General features: G+C 39.7%; 1 protein-coding gene across 1 annotated transcript; it reads right to left on the reverse strand.

Annotated features, from left to right (window-relative positions):
* Positions 1-730: 730 nt before the first annotated feature.
* On the reverse strand, positions 731-7,283 carry cdc25b (cell division cycle 25B). Its single transcript, XM_072677834.1, has 15 exons — positions 6,736-7,283; positions 6,412-6,488; positions 6,160-6,211; positions 4,956-4,997; positions 4,836-4,869; positions 4,593-4,703; positions 4,398-4,508; positions 4,167-4,298; positions 3,897-3,983; positions 3,619-3,801; positions 3,447-3,533; positions 3,302-3,364; positions 3,101-3,199; positions 2,034-2,279; positions 731-1,855 (listed from the first exon to the last, which is right to left on the reverse strand). The coding sequence occupies exons 1-15, from the start codon at positions 6,951-6,953 to the stop codon at positions 1,715-1,717; spliced, it is 1,683 nt and encodes a 560-aa protein (XP_072533935.1). The 5' UTR covers positions 6,954-7,283; the 3' UTR covers positions 731-1,714.
* Between the last annotated feature and the right edge of the window lie 13,823 nt (positions 7,284-21,106).

The following is a 21,106-nucleotide window of genomic DNA, read 5'->3' on the forward strand; positions in this document are numbered from 1 at the left end:
AACAAGTATGAATTGGAATTCTCATTTGAAACACTATGGTTGTTCTAACTTCAGATCTCCTATTTAAAAAAATAAAGTTCTGAAGAGTTTGCCATCAGACAAAAACCCTGCATCTTCTGTAAAGTTGGCATTTAGAACTTTCAAATGGAAATACTTTATTCTGGGTCCTTCTGGAGCATTTCTATTGGTCCACTCATTACACTTGTTACAAGAGTAAATTCTTAAATTCAAACAAGTGAGATTTTATATAAAACATTTGAAAGTCAGAAACGTTAACACTAAAGTTCAGCACACAAGCTGGACCGCCAAACATTTGCTCACTGATCTGCAGCCACGTGAGGACTTCTGCTTTTCCAGGCGCTCTGCAGGATTTGAATGCTTGGCCAGATGCCAGCAGTGTTCCATAGCCACTCCCTTGAAGCTCACGCTACTCATGTGCGAGCTCCACATGGCTCATTTATACACAAAACAATTGTGCTTAGCCCAGAGCTCCTGTTCAGCATTTGCCAAGTCTAAATATGGAAACAATCATAGGTTTTGTAAATATTTTTCTCCTCTCTTCAAAGTGAGAATGCGGCCACAGCAGTCCAAAAGACTGACTCCACCCAGTAGGCTTAGGAATGTGTGGGCATTTTCAAGGCGGGAGGATTTGAAAATGGTCGTTCACACCCACAGCCCACACAAACACAGAGGAAAGAAGTCACAAAGCAAAAAGATCAGCGTATAGTAATTTATTCCCCCAAACACAATCTACAGTCATGCTGCAGTCACACAGCCAATCTCACACACACCGACTCAAACATGGGCAAAAAGTTTCAAAAGATTCAACACAGCAGTTTATATACACACACAGACCATTAGCATTTAAGGAGCGGGGATCATTACAACACCTAAAAATAATAATAATAAAATCCTAATGAAAAGGCAGGTTTTATTGCTGAGCATTTTGGTGATCATTAAGGTTAGCTCTCAATGACCAGTGGCTATCAGCTAGGCCTGTCCCAGAGTGAGTGAAGCCATAGATGCAAACAGGCCCACGCTTCAAAATGAAAGCTCAAAAATACGGGGATCAGCAAGCCTAATCTCTTCCCAGACAGGAGACTGAAGATCAAAAACGGCAGTGCAAAGAAGCCAACCGAACCACACACTACCTTTATCATTATTCTCCAACCAGACCTTTGTATTTAATTTAGATGATACTCTCATAGTTAAAAAAGCTTTACCAAGTAAAATGCTTTCTTTAAAACAATCAAAATATAACCTATACATTATGGGGTACATAATTCATCACATTGGGCAATTAAACAATAGCTGGCTTTACATAATAATAATAATAATAATAATAATAATAATAATAATTTCACAGCAAGGCATATGGCTCAGACCCAAAATGGGCAGGGGGTGAGAATCATAATAGAAGCAAAAAATATTTCAAGCACTCCACAATAACAAGGTAAGTGCTATTAGGTCTTTATCTACACACAATTATTTAGCATGTTGAAATTGAACAGGGGCAGAAAATGTCCAACAAAAAAAAAAAAAAAAAAAAAAAAAGCTTTGGCAGTGAAGGCTGTACAGAGGCAGTGTGTGGTTGAGTTCAGGCAGTACCTAACTAAGCAACATTGACGATCATTTTAGGTCACTGCCAAATGTTGGTCATGTGAGAGGGCAGTGTGAGTTTGGTGGTAAACCTGAGTGTATGTCCATATATGCCTCAGAGCTTTTTAAGGCGGATGTACATGTCTCTCTTGCTGCGTTCTCCTGCCCATGTGCGGCTCTTCAGACGAAACTTCCTCAGGTCATCCTTGAAGTCTTCGTGAATCATTGGCCTGTAGTCTTGGGGCTCACACGCTTTCTGCAAACAGACAAACATGAAACATTTATTTATTAAATAGGTTGCTATTCAAACACCCTCCCACAATAGCCCAACTTCAAGACACACTAAATTTCACACTTAAAAAATAAATAAATAAAATAATAATAATAATTAATTTTTTTTTTTTTTTAAATAAAAAAAATAATAAAACACTCACCTTATGCAGGGGAAAGAAGTCCTTGTATCCTCCTTTCAGTATGTAAAGTTCAGGGTAATGGAGGTTGGGATATTCATTCAGATCACGATCTCTCTCACGGACAAAACGGCACATCCGCGGGCCACGCTCTGATGAAAACTCGCAGTGGAACACCAGCAACACGCGTTTGTCCGGGCTTTCTGGAAGGATGGGCTGTCTGAAAAAGCGCTCCTCAACCTGGTCCTCCAAATGAAGGTTTAGTGCGCCCTGAGAAGATAAACATTCAGGTCAATGAAAGGAAACAGGGCTACATGGCAAAACACTTTAAAATTGTATGTGTAGCATCCCAAACCAACATGGTACAGACTATGGTTTGGTGCATGCATGAACATAATGCAGAACCAAATACAAGTTCCATCCAGAAACCTTAAGCTGTTTGTAACCTACCATGCAAAGCTTAGTTCAAACCAACTGGCATCTGCTTATGAAGAGCATACATCATGCAGGAGTGAGCTCTACTTCAAGAGGTGATCTATAAGTGCACACCTTCACTTATTTTACCCATCAGTACTCCACAGGCTGTACCAACTACATCTTTCGGTGGATTTATTTTGGCGATATGGTCTGACCATTATCCTGTAGAATAAGCTCTATTTTTCAGCTTTAGCCTTGACCTGAGCAGTGAGGCTTTGTTGGCATTTTGTGGAAACTTTCCTCCACCCATGAAAAACTAATGCCAATGCCACTGGAGGCAGCACCCAAAAAGCATGCTAAATCCTTCCATAGGCTTCACAGCTAACCAGGTGTTTTTTGTCGTCATTGTTTAAGAATCTGGTTTGTCTGAATGTCCATGTACAGAGGTTAGTGAAAAGGTAGCTGCCAGTCAAGGACTGTTCCTTGAAGAATCATCTTTCCCTCTTGACTGGCCTTTGCAACATTTAGGGTTCCCAAACTTTTACACAGGGCACAATACATTAGATTTTCTGCTGTGTATTAAGAATGTCTCACTTGGCCAAGGGTCCCCAAACATTAGTACAAGACTACACAGTAATGCATTTATCACACATAAAACAAAGACCTATCTGTACCTTGATGTGTCCTCCCTCAAACTCGTATGGATAGCGACAGTCAATGACGAACAGTCTTTCCACAACATCACCGAATTGCCCACTCATTGCTGCAACCATCTGACACCAAACAAAGATGCACATTAGCACAAATATGGTAATTTCAGATGAGCTGGAGGGCATTGTTAATATAACTTAGTCAGAAAATGATCGACTACTTACAACTTCTGGAGTGATGTATTTCAAATCTTGATGTTTTCCAGTTACTGTGGGCAGAGCAGGGGCCTGCACAAAAACACAAATTTAGGTCCCAAAAGCCAATAAACTCAATTACAAAGGCAAAAACAAAACATTCCAGTAAATTCACCTTTGTGAAATCTCCAATCACATTATTGGGGTCAGTGTCCAACAGTCTCTCAATCTCTGAGTGATTAAACGATTTTGAACGCTGCACCTGATGGGTCAGGAAAACATGTTCACAGGGGTGTCTTACACTCTGAACAAACACTCAAACATTCAATCATTAGACTAGGCCTAACCTGTTGAGGGCTTGCATCATCCTGCTCCATAGCTGTGACATGTGACCCAGCCACACTCCGCCTTCTCTTCACACGGACAGGTGTGTTCTCATCTCGGGGTCTATCAGGCCTCTTTAGTGCGGCACGCCCGCCTGCAGGCATGGAGGGAGAGCGGAACAACCCTCGTGGCCGACACCGAATAGGCTGGAAATCATAACATGCAGAGTTTACACAACACAGACACTGACAAGTTTAACAATATGTCGAAATATTTTAATGCTCAGGAAGGTGATTAATACCGAATTTGGTGTATTGTCTGTGCTTTGATCTGCCACAAGAGGAGCTGTGAGCAGACTGGCCATTCCCGTAGGCACTTCAGAGTCCGTCTGAGTGGGGAGGAGAAATAGAAAAGCAGATTAATTTAAACTAACACAAAAACATGACTGGGCCCCACACTAGACTTTAATGGGCCAGCTTGCTCTGATGCCCACCTGTATGCAAAACAGCACACTTCAGTGTTAATTAGGGGGACAGATTGTGAATAGTGAGGTCTCAAACAAGCGTCTTACCTCCACATCATCAAGTACTTCTAGGAAACCATCATCATCGTCATCATGGAAACCAGAGAGTGAAACGCGTCGGAGCACAAAGGGGCTGCTGCCATCCGGTGAAGCTAGCGGACTGAACGAAGGAGGGGAGAGCTGTAGCAAGAGATTGAGGGGAGAAGAAAAGGAAAATTACTACATGCTCATGCCTTCCAGTAATTACCTAAAAAGAAGCGTTACCACTTTGCATTTTACCATTAGAGCAGGTGCAGAGTTGGGGCGGCTGGCAAAAGCTTCCTTTCCTTCTCCAGTTGAACGCAGTCGGCAGCGAGATGCAGGCAGGGTGGGCTTCTTAAATTCAAAATTCTGGAACACATACAAAAAAGTTAACATCCAGAAAAACCTGCCAAAGAAGTTCAGTGTAAGCCACATCAAAGGCAATAAACGCACCTCATGCAGGTTCTCTTTGTCAGCACAGCTGGATGTCTGACTGAAGACTCCATACCGCGGCAGATCAGAATCTTTACTCTTCAGATTGGGACTATGACCAAGTAACTGCAGCTAGAGAAAGAATAAGTAAGGATTTAACAAGGCTGCCAAGGTCCCACCATCAAATCATGGATGAGGCAAATGTAACACTTAATTGTATGCCAATGATAAACAAGCTGGTTCATGCCCATTGGCTGTACTTACTGGTAGAGAGTGTATCCTCCGAATGGGCATCTTTCTGTAAAGACAAGAAAAGTTGAGTAAATGAGTAATTAAGAAATGCAAGCTTTAGCCCAATTCCAGCCCATATAAAATAATACTTACTCATTTATCACTCTGGTTGCATTCTGTATGGCTCTTTCAAACCTAAAAGAGGACAGGAAAGACATTTGGAAACATGGTCAGACAGGTCTTTAAATCCTAAAAAGCAGTTTGTTAAACAAAGCACACAGACAGGTCATTTACGTCCCAAGACTTGGCCCCTTTGTATACTTTGGGGATCTGGCCTGTTGCGATGCCCACCTGTATGCTAAAGCGCTCCTTAAAAGGAGAATGGGGATTGTGTGTCTTCTAATCCACCATATGCCCACACGACGCTAACCCCCACTGCATGCCCCCCTTTTGTCAGAGGAGAGAGAGTGAATTGTGTTGTGAAAGGGGGAGGAGGTGAGGTGCGTGCCATTCAGGGCAAAGGGGAAAAAAAGAAAACTAGCGAGCTGAGGGGGGGGGGGGGGGGGGGAGACTGATGGGTGGGAGGCCTCCATTCATTACCCCCAACCCAGATCAACACTTAGCACTGCTCTATTGATGAATATCACGAAGTGTGCCGGTCCATACACGCAAGCCCTTTGGCTTTGGCAACATACAAAGACACCACACTGCATGAGGCACAGAAACAGCTGCTAGATTGGCTCACATTTTATTTGCATCTATCCAGGATCCATCAGAAAGGCACAGCACCTTAGCACAAAGGATAAATGCTCATGTCTGTGCCTTTGCAGAAAGTAGATATGCTGTGATTAGACCAATGCAACTACCGGCTGTCACAGAAGCAAAGCAATGTGGGTGTACACACTATGTTGCAAGAGAAAATGTCCTTTTACCACCTTTATAAAATAATCCTGTAAAATGGCTCCATCCATAGTTATGAGTAAAAAGCCTTTACAGTACTATATAGAACTCTTATGGTAAATTATAGCAGTTTAAGATAAATTATTCAGTCACCATTTAGTAACTGCTATTATTTTAGGACAAAGAACTGAAGTATGAGGGCACATGCAGACCCATATTGTTAAGCCATTAGACAAGCCCAAATATCATCCATCACTTCGCATCCTTTTTCTGAGCCAGTGCACTACCCATATGTGCAGACGTCACGCAGCTGGCATAGTGCGAGCAAACCAGCAACACAAGCCCAACCTGCTCAACATATGTATAGATCATAAACGGCAGGGATTAACTTAATCCTCAAGCCAAGCACAGCGCACGCAGAGACCATTGGCACATCAACAGACATAACGTAACTCACTTCTGCTCTGCATCCGCTGGGTCCATGGGGCTAGGGCAGTCCATACCAAGTCCTAAAACATAAGGGAAGGAAAAAAAACAAAACAAATGAAACACCAAATTACAATAAAACATTTCAGCGCTACTGTTTTATTCATACACGAGTTAGTTACAAACGAACTGAGCAAATCCACGTGTATGACTACCCATACTTTGTGTAACCCAATACCATTAAAGTGACTTAAAGGATGGCGAGGAGATCTGTGGACTTCACCTGCATCAGATGAAGTGTCGGAGGCGAACGAGGGAATCTTCAGCATGGGTTTCTTCCGTTTAGGCGTCTCGCATTGCCTGGCATCAAGACAGAAACATAGAAAACATGTTTACACCGAAAACCAACGTGTTTTCCTCGTGTACTCAGACTAAACGCGTTCTCTCTACGGATGACGCTATAGACAACAGGAAGTGAACGCTGCAGCTAGCCAGTTAGCTAGCTAGCTCTCCCACACAAAGCTTGCAGCCAACCAAGAAACCTGCTAAATCGACCCCGCCGCCGAAAAAAAGCAACAGTTTAACGTTAAAACGATATTGTACTCACCCTCCAAGAACGGCGAGATTATCCATGTTTAGTGTCAAGTTGGTGACGGGAGAAAGCACGGCAGCGGGTCCGGGGGAGAAGAGGTTTTTGATGCAGGGGGAGCCCTTCGCCCCCAGCTCTGGTAAAGACGGCCTGGGAAGCCTGGAGAACGAGTCGGGCTCCATGCTCAGCTGATCACTGACAGGGCTAAAGTCACTCACAACTTTGTCGACTTCCATTTTTGCACTTTTGCAGGGGGCAAAACTGAAGATAAAATCCAATCAGTATTTAGACTGAAAGCGGGGAAGGAGAAAAGCGTTAGCTTGGGGCAAGGGGGTTAGCCTACGAGGTAGCTTGCTAGCATGCACGTAGTCGACGGAGCCACATCCATAAACCTCTTTATCCTCTCTGAAGTGAAAAGAAACAGGCTTCAGAGCAGTCCATGACGCCAACGCACAAAAGTGTACCGACTGCACAAAAGCAAAGTTAAAAAAACAAAACTAAATTTAAAAGGTCATCTTCTTTGAGCTTTGTCAGAGAGCTGCCGCTTCCTGTGCACTCTCTCTGACTTCCCAAACTCTGCTGAGAGAAAAGAAAAGCTGACTGTAGCCCTTATTTATGTTCAAAATGGACAGCCTCCGAGCGGCAACCGGCTCGACCAATGAGAACACGCGACACGTCTGATCTGTCCAATGACAGTTGTCTGCTTTATTATTCGTTGTTGTTCATAAAAGAAGTGGGCGGGCTAGCACGTTACAGACAGTGCCCTCATCCAGTCAGGCATCAGCGTGCGTAGGCGCTGTGTCCAATGACGTGCTTACTTTGACCTTTGTGGGCGGCAATGCAAATTCATTTCGAAGAAAAGTGGGAGCTTTTTCCCGCGGAACATTTCAAGCAAGCGATAGCAAACGCCCACAACAACAATTCAACCAATAGTGTGGCAGGAACCCAGGCTTGGAATGTACCACATATTACTTCAACAGGGGAGGTACATTTGAGCATTTTCTAATTGCATCAAAAGGTCAGTTAGACGTTTTATAGAGTGCCAAACACATACAGATAATAATTACACTAATAGCCATATATTGCATTTTATTATGCATTTAAGATTTAATCCAATAGGCCTGACTTTGCCCATATACTGTGTCTATCTGTCAACTTTAAGGTATCTACTTTAAACGTTTAAATTAAATTAAATGTTTGATGGAGTTCAGTGTTATTAAAAACAGATTTTCATAGGAAAAGGGACAGTACAATGTTAACACACTGGGCACTTCATTTGAAAACATGTAATGCTTGTCATTAATGGTGTATTGCATCTGATTCTTTTTAATAAACCTTATTATATGCAATACAATACGTAATAATTGCAAAATAGTATTCTGAGGAACAGACACAAACGGCTCACAAAGCACTTTACACTGTACTCACTTTAGTATTGTATATCAAAGGCTACACAGCCAGGACATTACTATAATCATTCGTACATTCAGTCTCTTGTGATTTTTGGTACATAGTTTTAGCTTCACAGTTTCAGAACTTATAAGATGTACTATGATCATGGCAGAGGTGACCATGATCATATCATTACGGGCACCATGTCAACTGTTAATTACATGGCAGTCGTAAGCTGCAAACTAACAGTGATATTGTGACCATCCCTTTCACTCTTTGACAGAGAGAGAAGAAGTTAATGAGGAACGCAGTTTGCAGTGCAGTGTTATATTGAGGAATGAATGGGTATGAAATAAGGATAGGTTGAAACCCTTCCCCCTTCCCATACTGCAAGGGGACCCTACTGTTTCTACACGTCATGGCAACCACCCAAACTCCCACCGCAGCCCTCCCCTTTTGACCAGGATCTGGCCCATTCCAGCACAAAGAGTTGTGAGAACGTTGGGGGAGCAGAACAGTTCAAACAGTCTGCTTTTACACACAGATTTTATAAAGGCCAAACACACTCCATCATTTATATGATTTTTTCAGGTGTTTTTCTATAGTTTTAGATTAGAAACTATTCATCATGTTTTCTGAAAAGCTGTCAGATGATCTCTCTTATGCAACATATTAAAGAATTACGACTGCATTAGTCGTCATGCCGCTGTAGAGAGAACAAAACTACAAAGAAATGAATTGATTTTTGCCACAACAGTGCTCACCTGAACAAAGCAGTATGTATATAATGATCCTATAACACTTTTTAATGAAGATCCTTTAATCCCCCTTATCTGTCCCTCCTTGATCGTGTCAGTTTCAGGAAAAACAAAATGGCATTTATCACTATCTCCACTATCTCTGCTCATACTTGCTGTGTTCTTATCTCGTCTCCAGACTGAAGACAGAAGAGAAAGGATGGAGCCTAACCTGTATATGTGAAGATTCTTCATGTATATGAAGGTTGAACAAATCTAGGTAAGAGAATCTTTGTTATCAGTTTAGAGCTTTAGCATTTTATTTTAGACCAAATGGACCCCAAAAAGAGAAGAATGGCACCTAACACCCCTCAGTTCCTACACTGGCTACTCATTTACATTCCATTTACATGTCAACTGGATTCCTTTTACCTTTACTTGTAGTTGTTTTTTTGCTACATGTTGGGCATAAGGGTTTAATATTATAATGAAAAGGTTTAAAAATAGTGGAACTCCTTTTGGTGCTCTGGTGAGTAGAACCATTTTAAAGGTTTCTATGCAAAGCCATCTGCAAAAGGTTTTTACAAATCCAAAGGCCTAACATTTTTATTTATCTAAATGGTTATTTGAGTTGTCAAAGTTCTTGTTAAAGTCCCATTGCTTTTATTAAAGAACCCTCACTGATGAGACTTATAACACAGAGCTGGGTAGAACACCTTTTATAACCCAAAACATAGTTTAGCCTGCTAATCTAAAAAAGCAGTGTATAGTAATGCATACACACTACAGAGAGCATCAGCTCTATGGTAGAAGTTAGAACAAGAGGAATGTGCCACATGCACATTGTTTCACACATTATTTCCATTTTTTCCAGCTATGATCTTAAAAATACAGAGTCAACATATTCATCAGAAACTGGTTAAACTGGTCCTCAATAACTGACTTTCAGAGGCAAGCTCAGACACTTCTATTCAGGACTTATATGAGGTGTTTACACCAGACTGGTGTGGTTTTGTCTCACACACACACACACACACACACACACACACACACACACACACACACTGTTATCATGGGTTTGCCCACAGATGTATTTACGTGGGCCTCAAACGCCGGCAGTTTGATATGATACAGTATGCGTCCATGTCTGGAATAAGTGAAATATAATACAGTCTGTACAGAAACATTTGAACCCGCACTCAGAAAGGATTCTACATTGATCTGATGCTTCACAGGACCATTTAAAAAAGTTTCTTACACAAGCCATATACAAGATGTTTTCTTTCCTAAAGATAAAAAAGCAACATTTAAAAACATAAAACAAATAAATAGCAGAGTATTTTAATGTTTCTTTGATTCTTCTTATGGTTCTTGTGGCTCTATACAGACCCATTGCCTTTACACAAAAAAAATACACTTTTACACCTACTGCACTGGCTGTATTTAAACAACAAACACATGGAAACGTATAAAGCACCTCTAGTGCCTTAAAGTACCCAATGGCTGGAATCACAAGCATGAGCAATTACTTACGTTATACAGCTGAAGAAAATAAAAATAAGCAAGTTTACGTCCATAAAAGCTGAAGTGTCCTGGCGATCCTATGACTCTTCATCCTTAACTGTGAAGCTACTATAATAGTTATTTAATATGAAGATCCATGGAGTTCAGCACCCTTACAATTCTAATAAGGCCCATTCAGGAAATGTAATGCCTTATCTGTAACCTGTTCTTTATTGTTTCAGACTCTTGATGCTTTTTGAAGGATTCTACCATGATCATTTAAATATAACTTAAACCTTAAAACTAATCTCCTAAACAGTTAAAAAGTGAAATGTCCTTTATTTTAATGTCCATAGGCCTAACATTTATGTCTGTGTACATTGTTAAGATGGGTGGTCTTAGTGCAGTAGCTTATGAATGCATTATGCATGTGCATTGACCCGTTAGGAGTGTCTGTAAGGCATAATGAACTTCCTGGCTGGGGTGTAAAGTGGGGGCTCAAAAAAACAAACCCCCATCCAAACAGTGAAGTAGGCTAGTGAGACAGCGTCGGATCCCCAGCCAACGGCACCAAGCTCAGGCCAGGTCTAACTGCTTCCCTCATCCCCCACCAACGCACTCTTAGACAAAGATTACACCAGTCATTTGCCAGTTGCGTCTGTGAATAGGGAGAGAGAGAGAAAGAGAGAGAGAGAGAGAAAGAGAGGTTTATATACAGCTCTGGAAAAAAATTACACCCTACATTATCAGCTTCTTTGGTTTTACTATTTATAGGCAATGTGTTTATGGAAATGAATCTTTGCGTTGTATTTCATAAACCATTATTTCAACCAACATTTCCCCTATATATTCCCCTATATATATATATATATATATATATATATATATATGCTATTTAGAGCATGTATTTGCAGACATGACAAAACTCAAAACCAACTGTTCAAATAATGCAAAGTAATTATTATATTAATTATAATGCAAAAAAGTTATTATTCAAATGTAAACGCAGTACTAATATTTGAACTCTAAAAATGCTCAAAAATCACTATGGTGAAATATCCTTGACTGCCTATATTTACACACAGTCAGTAATGTAAATAATCATATTTAAAAACAACAAATGGTTTGTTAATGGGTTTGGTTTGCTTGTTATGCCATTATCAATCATTATCATTATCAATAAATGGCCTAGTTTTTAGCTATACATGTTATACAAGGCTATGGCCAGCCGGCAGGTCGAAAGTGCTATTACTGGATAGCCCCACCAGTTTGTACAGAGGTCCCTGTAGTAACTGAGTAATATGCCTTAGTGTGTTTCTGCATTAAGGAAATAAAAGTCTGAATATTTGTGTCTTTGCTCCTATTCCTGCTTACTATGACATCTATTTATTAATAGACATCTTGTGTATTCTGGCAACTTGTGGGACAGTGGAAGTACCCAAACACACTATTAAAATGTTAAATAAATACAAACATAGGTTTAAGTACTGAACAGCCCAAACATTTATAACAAGTATTAAAGATTTACAGCTCTGGAAAAAAATAAGAGACCACCTTATCAGCTTCTTTGGTTTTACTGTTTAAAGGCAATGTGTTTATGAAAATGAACCTTTGCGTTGTATTTCATAAGCCATGGACAACATTTCCCCTATATCAAAAGTATTGCTATTTAGAGCATGTATTTGCAGACATGACAACTGCTCAAAAACAACTGCTCAAATAATGCAAAGAAATTATAATGGTGAAATAACCCTGACTGCCTATCACAGCTTTCATGTATTGGCCTGCTCTCCACTAGTCTTTCACATTGCTGTTGGGTGACTTTATGCCATTCATAGTATGCAAATTCAGGTGACTCTGCTTTTTTGATTAAATGCCTGGAATAAAATGGCTGCCATACACATAGAGATGCAAATTTAAGAAAAAAATCTCTTAAAAGTCTCGTAATTTTTTCCAGAGCTGTATATATACAAGCATGTGCAGCTATAGACATCAACTACCCCAAGTATTCCTGCATGTGCCACTATTAATTAATTTGAGGTCCTGAGAGACTTGCACATGTTTGACAGGTGGCCCAGCCCCAGTCTGCGCCTGCGGTTTTTAAAACCATCAGCCATTCAGTGTGAATGAAAGCATTAGCATGGGTCTAATGTGGGGCTGTAATACTATGTTGTTAACGTTCTCTGCAGTCTAACCTGTATTACCCCGGAGGTGTAATCAGCAGTTGGCCACAGCCCAGTGTGAGTCTAAAGGGCAGATCGTTAACACACACACACAGAGACAGGGATGGACCGTCTTAAGACCAGTCTACACCTGTAAAAAAAAAAAGAAACACCTTTCTTTTAATTTTTCTTCTAAATGCAGAGTAATGAAATAATATAAATATAAAATATAAAATAATTCTGTGTTCTGGGAATTAGATTTTGAAAATGTTAAAAGTTTACAGCACTACCATGAATTATTTTACCCTAATAAACTACTTTAACCCTTAAACAGAAAGGAGTGAAAAAAAATGTAAATGTTATTACTTACTTCATTTGCACTGAATTTAAACATGTCCAGATTTTTTAAAACATATTGTGTATTTTGGATTTTATGAGTTGTATCTCCCAGGATATGTTGCCCCATTCAGAATTGTAGTAAACATTGTAATGTTTTATTTGATGCAGAGAAGTGATACATTCTTGATATTTGTGTTACATATACATCACACAGTTTTTTGACACACACTCAGCTCTACAAATCCAGTTCTATCAAGTGAACAGCATGCACATGAAAAGTAACACAAAAATAATAGTACATCGTCACTCAATTTTTCAACTGATTGTATGAATTAAATCCTACATACTAGTTTTGTCATTGACTTTTCCTGCAGGGCATCACAGTTATCTAAGTTGTAAAAGTATGGCCAAATACCCTTACTCTCTGACTTCTGTGATAATTCCTCATTTTCTTTACTCGACTCCCTCTCCTCATTTATTCCTTTATTCACCTATCATTTGCCATAAAATGAGCTGTGATGACCTGCAGGAAAATAATATACATTGCAGTGCATGATAATATCTCTTTCTGCAGTGTTTAAAACTTACTTCTAAATCCTACACATTGATCATCTAGCCCTAATCTGGCAACATGTTGCAGGGGATGCATATATTTAAAAAGCTGATGAATTTGGGTAGGCTACTGCTTTACTAAAGAATTAAAAGTTAAAATGACTTGTGAACAACTAAACTATCACACTCTATCACACTTTATTTGCTTATTTGTAACACAGACATGTTTCATGTACAAAGTTTATGGCACATTTTTTGGTTCTCCAATATAATAAACTCATATAATAATGTATGTAATAATATATAATTCCCATTCCCAAAAACAGAAAAAGCCTGATTGTTCACAATTTAATCTACTTGCTTAGTTACTAGTTTTCTTCTGCAATTTATTTGTAGTCTTTGGAGAAATGTGACAAATGGGTTGACATTATTATTATTATTATTATTATTATTATTATTATTATTATTATTATACAACATCATTGACACACTCTACCATTTACTGTTTACATGTTTGAAACTGTACTACTAAAAGGGCTTTGTTTTTAGTCCAGTCAGGGCTGGAAAATGAAGACTTCGAACCAAACAGTTCATCATTAAATATTTTTTAGGTTTAGGTTAATCTTTAAACCCTCTATCCACATATCTGATAGGGATTTATGAAGATCTTTTGCTCCGCCATGACCCATTTATCATTAACCTAACCAGTTCTTAATGTACTATAATTTGCATGTTATCTGCAGCTTATCTCGCTAGCAAATCTAGTGTGAAACAAGCAGGAAGTGCGAATGCATCAACAAATGGATCTCTGAAAAAATTTGAATAACCCCAGACTGTTCTGCTCTTTTAAAGTGTCAGTAGCCTCAAGCAGTATTGTTACTGGTGTCCCCACAACAAACATGACCCTTTAAGCGAGAAACTTGTGGAGCTTGTATTTTTTGTTTGGGAACATATTTTATCGTTGATTTTATGTAGCATAACCCTCACTCCAATAGAATTTATATTTCAGTAAGTTTTCTTTAGTCTTAATTACTGCAATTCCAGAAACACTTTTTGATCCGAAAATCATACTTGTCATCACGTCTGCAGTATGGACACATACCATCACACAACTTTGTCCGAAAAGAAGCAAGTGTCCTTTGCTGACCAATGCCTAGAGGTCAGAGAGAGGGAAAGAGAGAGAAAAAGAAAGAGAGACAGAGAGATAATGAGAGCAGGCCGAACAGCTGTCCATAGAGGCCCCAGGGCCAGATGGGCTGGCAGGGACAGAATAACTCTGCCTCAGGCCTGAATTCTGGAGGGAAATGTGAAGGACAAAGGAGGAGAGGGGGTGGAGGAGAACAGAGAAAGAGGAGAGGAGGAGATTTGTTTGGAGGGAGATAAAAAATAGAGGCCAAGGGGTCCCAAGAAAGAGCTGAGACACAGAGGAGACGATTAGATCACAGACTGAGAAAGAGAAAGAGAAAGAGAAAGAGAAGAGGAGGGAGGCAGGCGGGACTGTGTTTAAAGACAGCTGGAGAAGGACTGAGTAAAACAACAGCAAAAATGAATGAAGAGAATGAAGTCCATTAATTTCAAATCTTGTTAAAGATTGTGGACACATTACATTCTGATGTGAGAAAATCAGAGGGTCACATTTTATGGCAAATCCATTGATTTAGATTAAAAATCTTTGGTAAATCATTGAAACATACAAAGTTAACACAATTAACCTGGTGCTGATGTGGCCTTATTTAAACCTATACAGTGGTTAAAGCTGTATACCATTTCCACATACCGTATGCAAAGAACAAACTGTCTACAACTCTTAAATATGCCTCTTAAATACAGTTCTACACACTTACATGTTCACACACTTACACTTGTAGCTGGGAAGTTGCTTCAGCTCCTTCCCCACAGGCATTGTTTGTGTGTGTTTTAAGTCAACAGAGTTTCTGCTCTTTACGAAATACTGACGCATAAAAACAGGCTGCCTCACCAGCCTCCTCAGATTTCTGACTGCTCAAAAATACTACTGTCCTCTATAATATAATAACATTGACTTTTGCAGTAAAACACCACATTTAAATGTCCTGAAGCACATTGTTGATCACTTCTTTTTACTTTTTACATACACAACAAAAATGTCCTTTGAACATGAGTGTCCAAACTTTTGGCATATGGCAGTATACTGTAGACTCTTTTCTCTGTCCAGCAATGAGAGTCACTATTAGTTGTCCAAATTCTAGAAATACTTTGCATTTCACAGGAAAAGAGCAATGGGATGTTGTCGAGTCTTCAGGTTAGATTAGTGTAATGCGTCACCCGTTGTCACACAGAGTGTGAGGGGGACCATCAGGGGTGAGGCTGTTTGCAGCTGTATGTTTGCATGAGTGTCTGATGTGCCAAATGCAAAGCTTTGAAGTGATCAGAACTCGTGTGTGGTGAACAAAGCGCTTCCTGAAGCTTGCTCTACTAAAGAGCGGCAAGAACAATATCTCTGCCACACACACACACATATACACGCACACACCTACATATACACGCACTCTCTCTCGCTCTCTCTCTCTCTTTCTCTCTCTCTCGTGCAAAATCATTAATAATCCATATCTTACCAGATGCTGAATATTTCATAATGATGGTCATTTAATGCTGGACTCAAACCTCTCCTGGAGAAAGAACAATCACCTGTCAGCCATCTGGCCTCAGACGCTCATTACCATCTTCTCACATTAGGTGTCTCTGATAGTCTCTGATAACACTGCATAGACATCACAAGAAAGTCAAGGTGTAACTTTCAGGCTCATCGTTCCATTGCTGTCAGCATACAAGACTCAAATGTAGTTATTACTATTAAAATAAAATTGAAAAAAAAAACTGTATTATTATATGCAATCACAATGTCGTCAGAAACGAAAAACCCTGCTCCAAAAAATCTGCTCTAAAATAAGCTTGTTGACCTCTTTTGAAGCTTAAGGTATGTTTATGTTTGTGCTTGATGGTTTAGGTGGTCTACCAGCATGGCCAGCCTCTTACCAAATCTAATCAACTAGTATGACCAAGCAAGTTGACTAGCATGACCTTTATGACCATGCATGTTGACCAGTTTGACCAGCATGACCAAGTCAATCCCTAGTCAATCAGTATAACTAACTTGATGACCAGCCTGGTCATGCTCACGAACTAGTCTGTCAAAAACATACATTACACTGGTCAAAAGGTTTTCCAGCAAAAGGGATGTTTTCATACCTGGATGATCTTTTCAACTACCTTGACCATCAAAGACCAGCTTGGACCTTTCAGCAGGGAACACACTTCCAATTCAGGCATTTTGGTGAGGCAGCCTGATGTAGTAACAGGACAGGACAGGCTGCTAGCAGTGAACTGGGAGAAGTAATACGTTTGCTATGTGAGGCCAAATGCAGGTAAGGGCATTAAAAGGAGTTTATCCTGCTTTTGTTGGAGTAAATGTCTATATTGTTCAGGGAAGGCTTTCTATGTTTCATAATTGTTGGACGATCACTACCCCACCTTATTCCCATCTCCCTCATTCATCCTAAAATAAATAGAGTAAATATCATTCCAGAGCTCCACAGCTCAATGCTGGGAGGCTTTATACCCCTTTTATATGGGTGCAACACAGAGTAGCTGAAAGCATTCATTAGAAGTGGTGTCCACAAACATTTGGACTTATAGTGTATCTTCCCATTGACAAAAAAAGGAGAAAGCTTGATCATAGTTCTGAACCTTTTACCACTTCTAGTTTCAACAGTGATAGACATACCTAGGCGAGCACTGGGTCATTTGCACCCCCAAAACTGCAAGGCGTTGGGGTGGGCAATGCCCTCTCAGAACTAAAGAAGTGGGGCAGCACCCTAGTGCCAAGTACGAGAAAGGGCATGGTAGTGAAGCTGTCAGGACAGTCTGAATACAGCAGTGATAGAGAAACTGTATTAAACTGTTGGAAAACAGAAGGGGTTCTAAGCCGCAGGGTCGTTATGGCAACCAGAAACACTGCTGTTTTTATCATGCATGCGTTTCACACACTGGTTCTTTTCCCATTGAGTTGCCAGACTCACAGTTTTTTTTTTTTTCTTTCAGACAAATTGTGGGACATTTAAAATGCATGAATATATGGGGTGTATGTTTGAGGGATTTTCTAAATGAGCCTTTGAGAATTTCTAAATGAGAATGATTTGATGCTTTGATTTCATAGACTTAATAAAAACAAATGGACTTAAATAAACATTTTTATGATGTAAGAACAAAAGCATGCATACAGTGACACAAATGGTCTTAAAATACAGTTTTTACATGACATGGTCAATGTGAATATTCATGAATAGAAGAACCTGTATAGTTATAGCATCATTCAGTCAAACTGGTCTTCTAAGGCAGGAAAAAATGCAAGCACTGCAACACCTGAAGTCAACTAAAGATCTCCTAAATTTATCATGAAGTAAAAAAAAGAAACACGAAGCTGCAAATAAGCCAACTGTCTATTTAGGTTTGAGCCTGTGAAAATGGAGGACTATATATATGTGTGTGTGTGTGTGTGTGTGTCTGCATCTCTATCCTACAAGTCTACAGAATACCTTGTGATGCACGTCATATTAGATAAAATCACAATGCAGACATCATGCTGTGATTACACTGAAAGCGTAAACCAGCATGTCTGCACAGCTGCTCAGTGTGTGCTGAGAGCAGATAGCGGTGGGCAGTGACAGCAGAGCAGGTGATGAGGAGGAATCAAGTCAGATATCTGAGTGTGTCTCCTAATGGCAGAGACATAACTACAGTATTATCTGTCATTCCACTCTGTCTCAGACCTGCCTATCTAGCTGCATATCGCTCAACCTGCAAACTCAAAAAGCCAACAGTCAGAACACATTTATTCTGTTTATGACAGGTCAAGTAAAGAGATTCCAGATAAAAGCAAGTGTGTGTGCGCGCATGTGTGTGTGTTTGTCTCATAGTGACAGTTGTTGCTGTCCATCTGTCCTTTACGACTCAGAGGTGCACATAACGAAACTGGAAGGGAAAAGTTAATTATTCATCAGCTAAGCTGCACAGCAACAGGCACAACGGGATCCGAGCAAAACAGGGAAAATGTAAATGATAAATATGCACTACATTAGTTATATAAATACCTGGAAAAACATCAGTTCCTGTCTTCTCTGTGCACTCCAGTAACTGTACTTATTAAGTGAAGGATGAATTAGACATGCTAGATACTGGATAATAACTGTAAATGATTGGCTTCCTTGGAGAGGGTATTAGAAACTGACAGACCTACATGCAAAATCACAGCACATTGTTTATTACTTTATTTTGATTGGTGATTTTTAGGTTTTTTAGAACAAGGGTTAGAGGGATCCTTATACAAGACAAACCTACAAATGGTTCTGTATAAAACCTCTATTTACCAGCAAAAAAAAGAGTTGCATTATTGTTAACAGCCAAAGAAGTCTTTTAAGTACTATACAGAACCCTTTTCGCTTAGACTGTACTGTACAGTATGGCAGGTTAGGGGGAAATGTAGTGTGGTCATTAATGTAGTTAAACAGTTCAGTCAACTTTTTTTTCCTGTAAGAATATTTTTACAGTAATCAGTAAAAGTACTGGGGTAGCTGTAACTCAGTGTACAATTAAGCTTCCCTAAGAGAAATCAATATTGCCTCATACAAATTAGAATGCAAATTTAAGTTTTCCTCACAGATTCATTACAAATGTAAAAAAATGAAATAAGTGTAACATGCAAAAACGAGCTTTTCTACTTTGTAGAATAAGTAGCCATGTTTGACACAACCATTATCCACTTATCATATTCATTTGGATGCAGATATTTTTATGTGCCCATATGTTGCTTAGACAAGGTGGCCAAGAGGAGTAACAGACCCTCTGTTAGAGAATTTCTGGAGTTGATCAGTCTAATTTTAAAGCGCACGCAAATCGCCATCTAGTGTCTATATGCGGTATTACAGTAACAAATGTCAAGCATGCGGGTGCTGCCATCTAGTGTTTCTGTCTCAAACTGCCGCTACTTACACTTTCTCAGCAGCTCGTTTATGCGTAATTAAAAGAGCCGTCTGTCTGCAGTGAGACAGCAGTTTTAGTTTAACACTTTAATACTGTGTGTGTGTGTAGGAGAGAAAGACACAGAGAGAGAATCAGTAGTTGAACACAGGTTGCACATTTCTACTAATGAAAATCATTCATTTGCTGTATTTTTGCTGGCGTTTTATTAAAGTACACTGTATAAAGTGGTTTGTCGTTCAATCAAAAAACGTAAAAAAAAGAAGCAAAAAGCAACAACATATAAACATACTTGATGGCAATGGTCAAAAGTCTATCAGTACCAAGAGCCCTTTAAGCTTCAAGTATGGCTCCTTTAGATCTACGGAAGACGCTTTGGAGAAGAGCGTCTGCTAAATGCCTTAAATATAAATGTAACATAACAATAGCCTACTTATTAAATTAAATATTATTATTTGATTTATTGTACTCAATAAACCGACTTCAGCTGCTTGCTACCGCAAGTATTTATTCTGTTTAAGAGATGAAGCACTTTTTTACAGTGTAATAGGTGAGAGTAAATGGCGTAAATAATCACATTAGTAAGTAAGTACAACCCAACAACCGAGGGTACCCATGTGACGTCACATTTGCGGGAGTCACTGCGGCCACGCCCTCTGAGTAGCTAAAAGACTGACTGAGTGGCAGAATTAGCGTTCAGTGAGAAGGCCGCTAACACAAGCACGAGAAAGAGCTGGTGTGCGTTGAGCAAGCAGATTCAGCGGGGATCCAGAGCTCTGCTTTTACAGACTGCTGAGAGTTAAAGAGAAGAGAAACTAAAGGACTGCTGTGATTCACAGAAACAACTGAGATCCAGGTACTGGGACGTGTGGAAGCTCACTGAGCTCTGAAACCAGGTGGGGAAAAACAAGCCCACTGTAGTTCAAGTAAGAGAGAAAACTTGGATGAACCTGGATGAACCAGTCTACTAAATGAGCCCGAAAACGACCCTTTACTCAACTTTGTGTTCTCAAATGTGAGGCTTTACCTTCTAAACGTCTGTGATTTCAGACAGTTGGCTACACATCACTGTTGTTTTGTAATTTGGATGGATTGTTGTCGAGTTCAACTGCCCTTATTTTCACTCTTTAGCCATTTAGTCTAACTAAAGGGGGCGTGTTTCAGCGGGAACGTGACGTCAGTGCATAATGCATATCCCCTATTAGCATGACACAAACGCCAGACATCTCACACTTATGTAAATTCCACTGTCCAGTCCATCTGTTTACAATGGGTTGTTGTCAAAGCAGTTTTACAGAAATCCAGAAATAAGACAAAATTAAAAAAAAAAAAAAACAAAGCAAATAAAACACGTAACCCCAAGCAATCAAGCCAAAGGCAACAGTAGCAAAGAAAATACTCCCTCAATGCTGGGGAAAGAAACCTGGGGGAGGGATTGAAAATATAAAGGGGGCCTCCTCTGGTCAAATCTACTTATGAATGGCTAATAAATGGTATAAAGTCACATTAAGACCACATATGTCCATTGTTATGCACAAGTGCACTGTTATAATCACAGAGCTTGTGCGAGTATAGTGGAAACTTCATTAAGAATCTGTGCTAAATTATTCCCCATCATATATAAAAGTGCCATATTATATCCTTTTTTTTTTTTTTTTTTTGCATAGATATTTAGAAAACTGTGACAAA

The sequence above is a fragment of the Salminus brasiliensis genome, chromosome 4, assembly GCF_030463535.1.
Source record: "Salminus brasiliensis chromosome 4, fSalBra1.hap2, whole genome shotgun sequence".
NCBI lineage: Eukaryota > Metazoa > Chordata > Actinopteri > Characiformes > Bryconidae > Salminus > Salminus brasiliensis.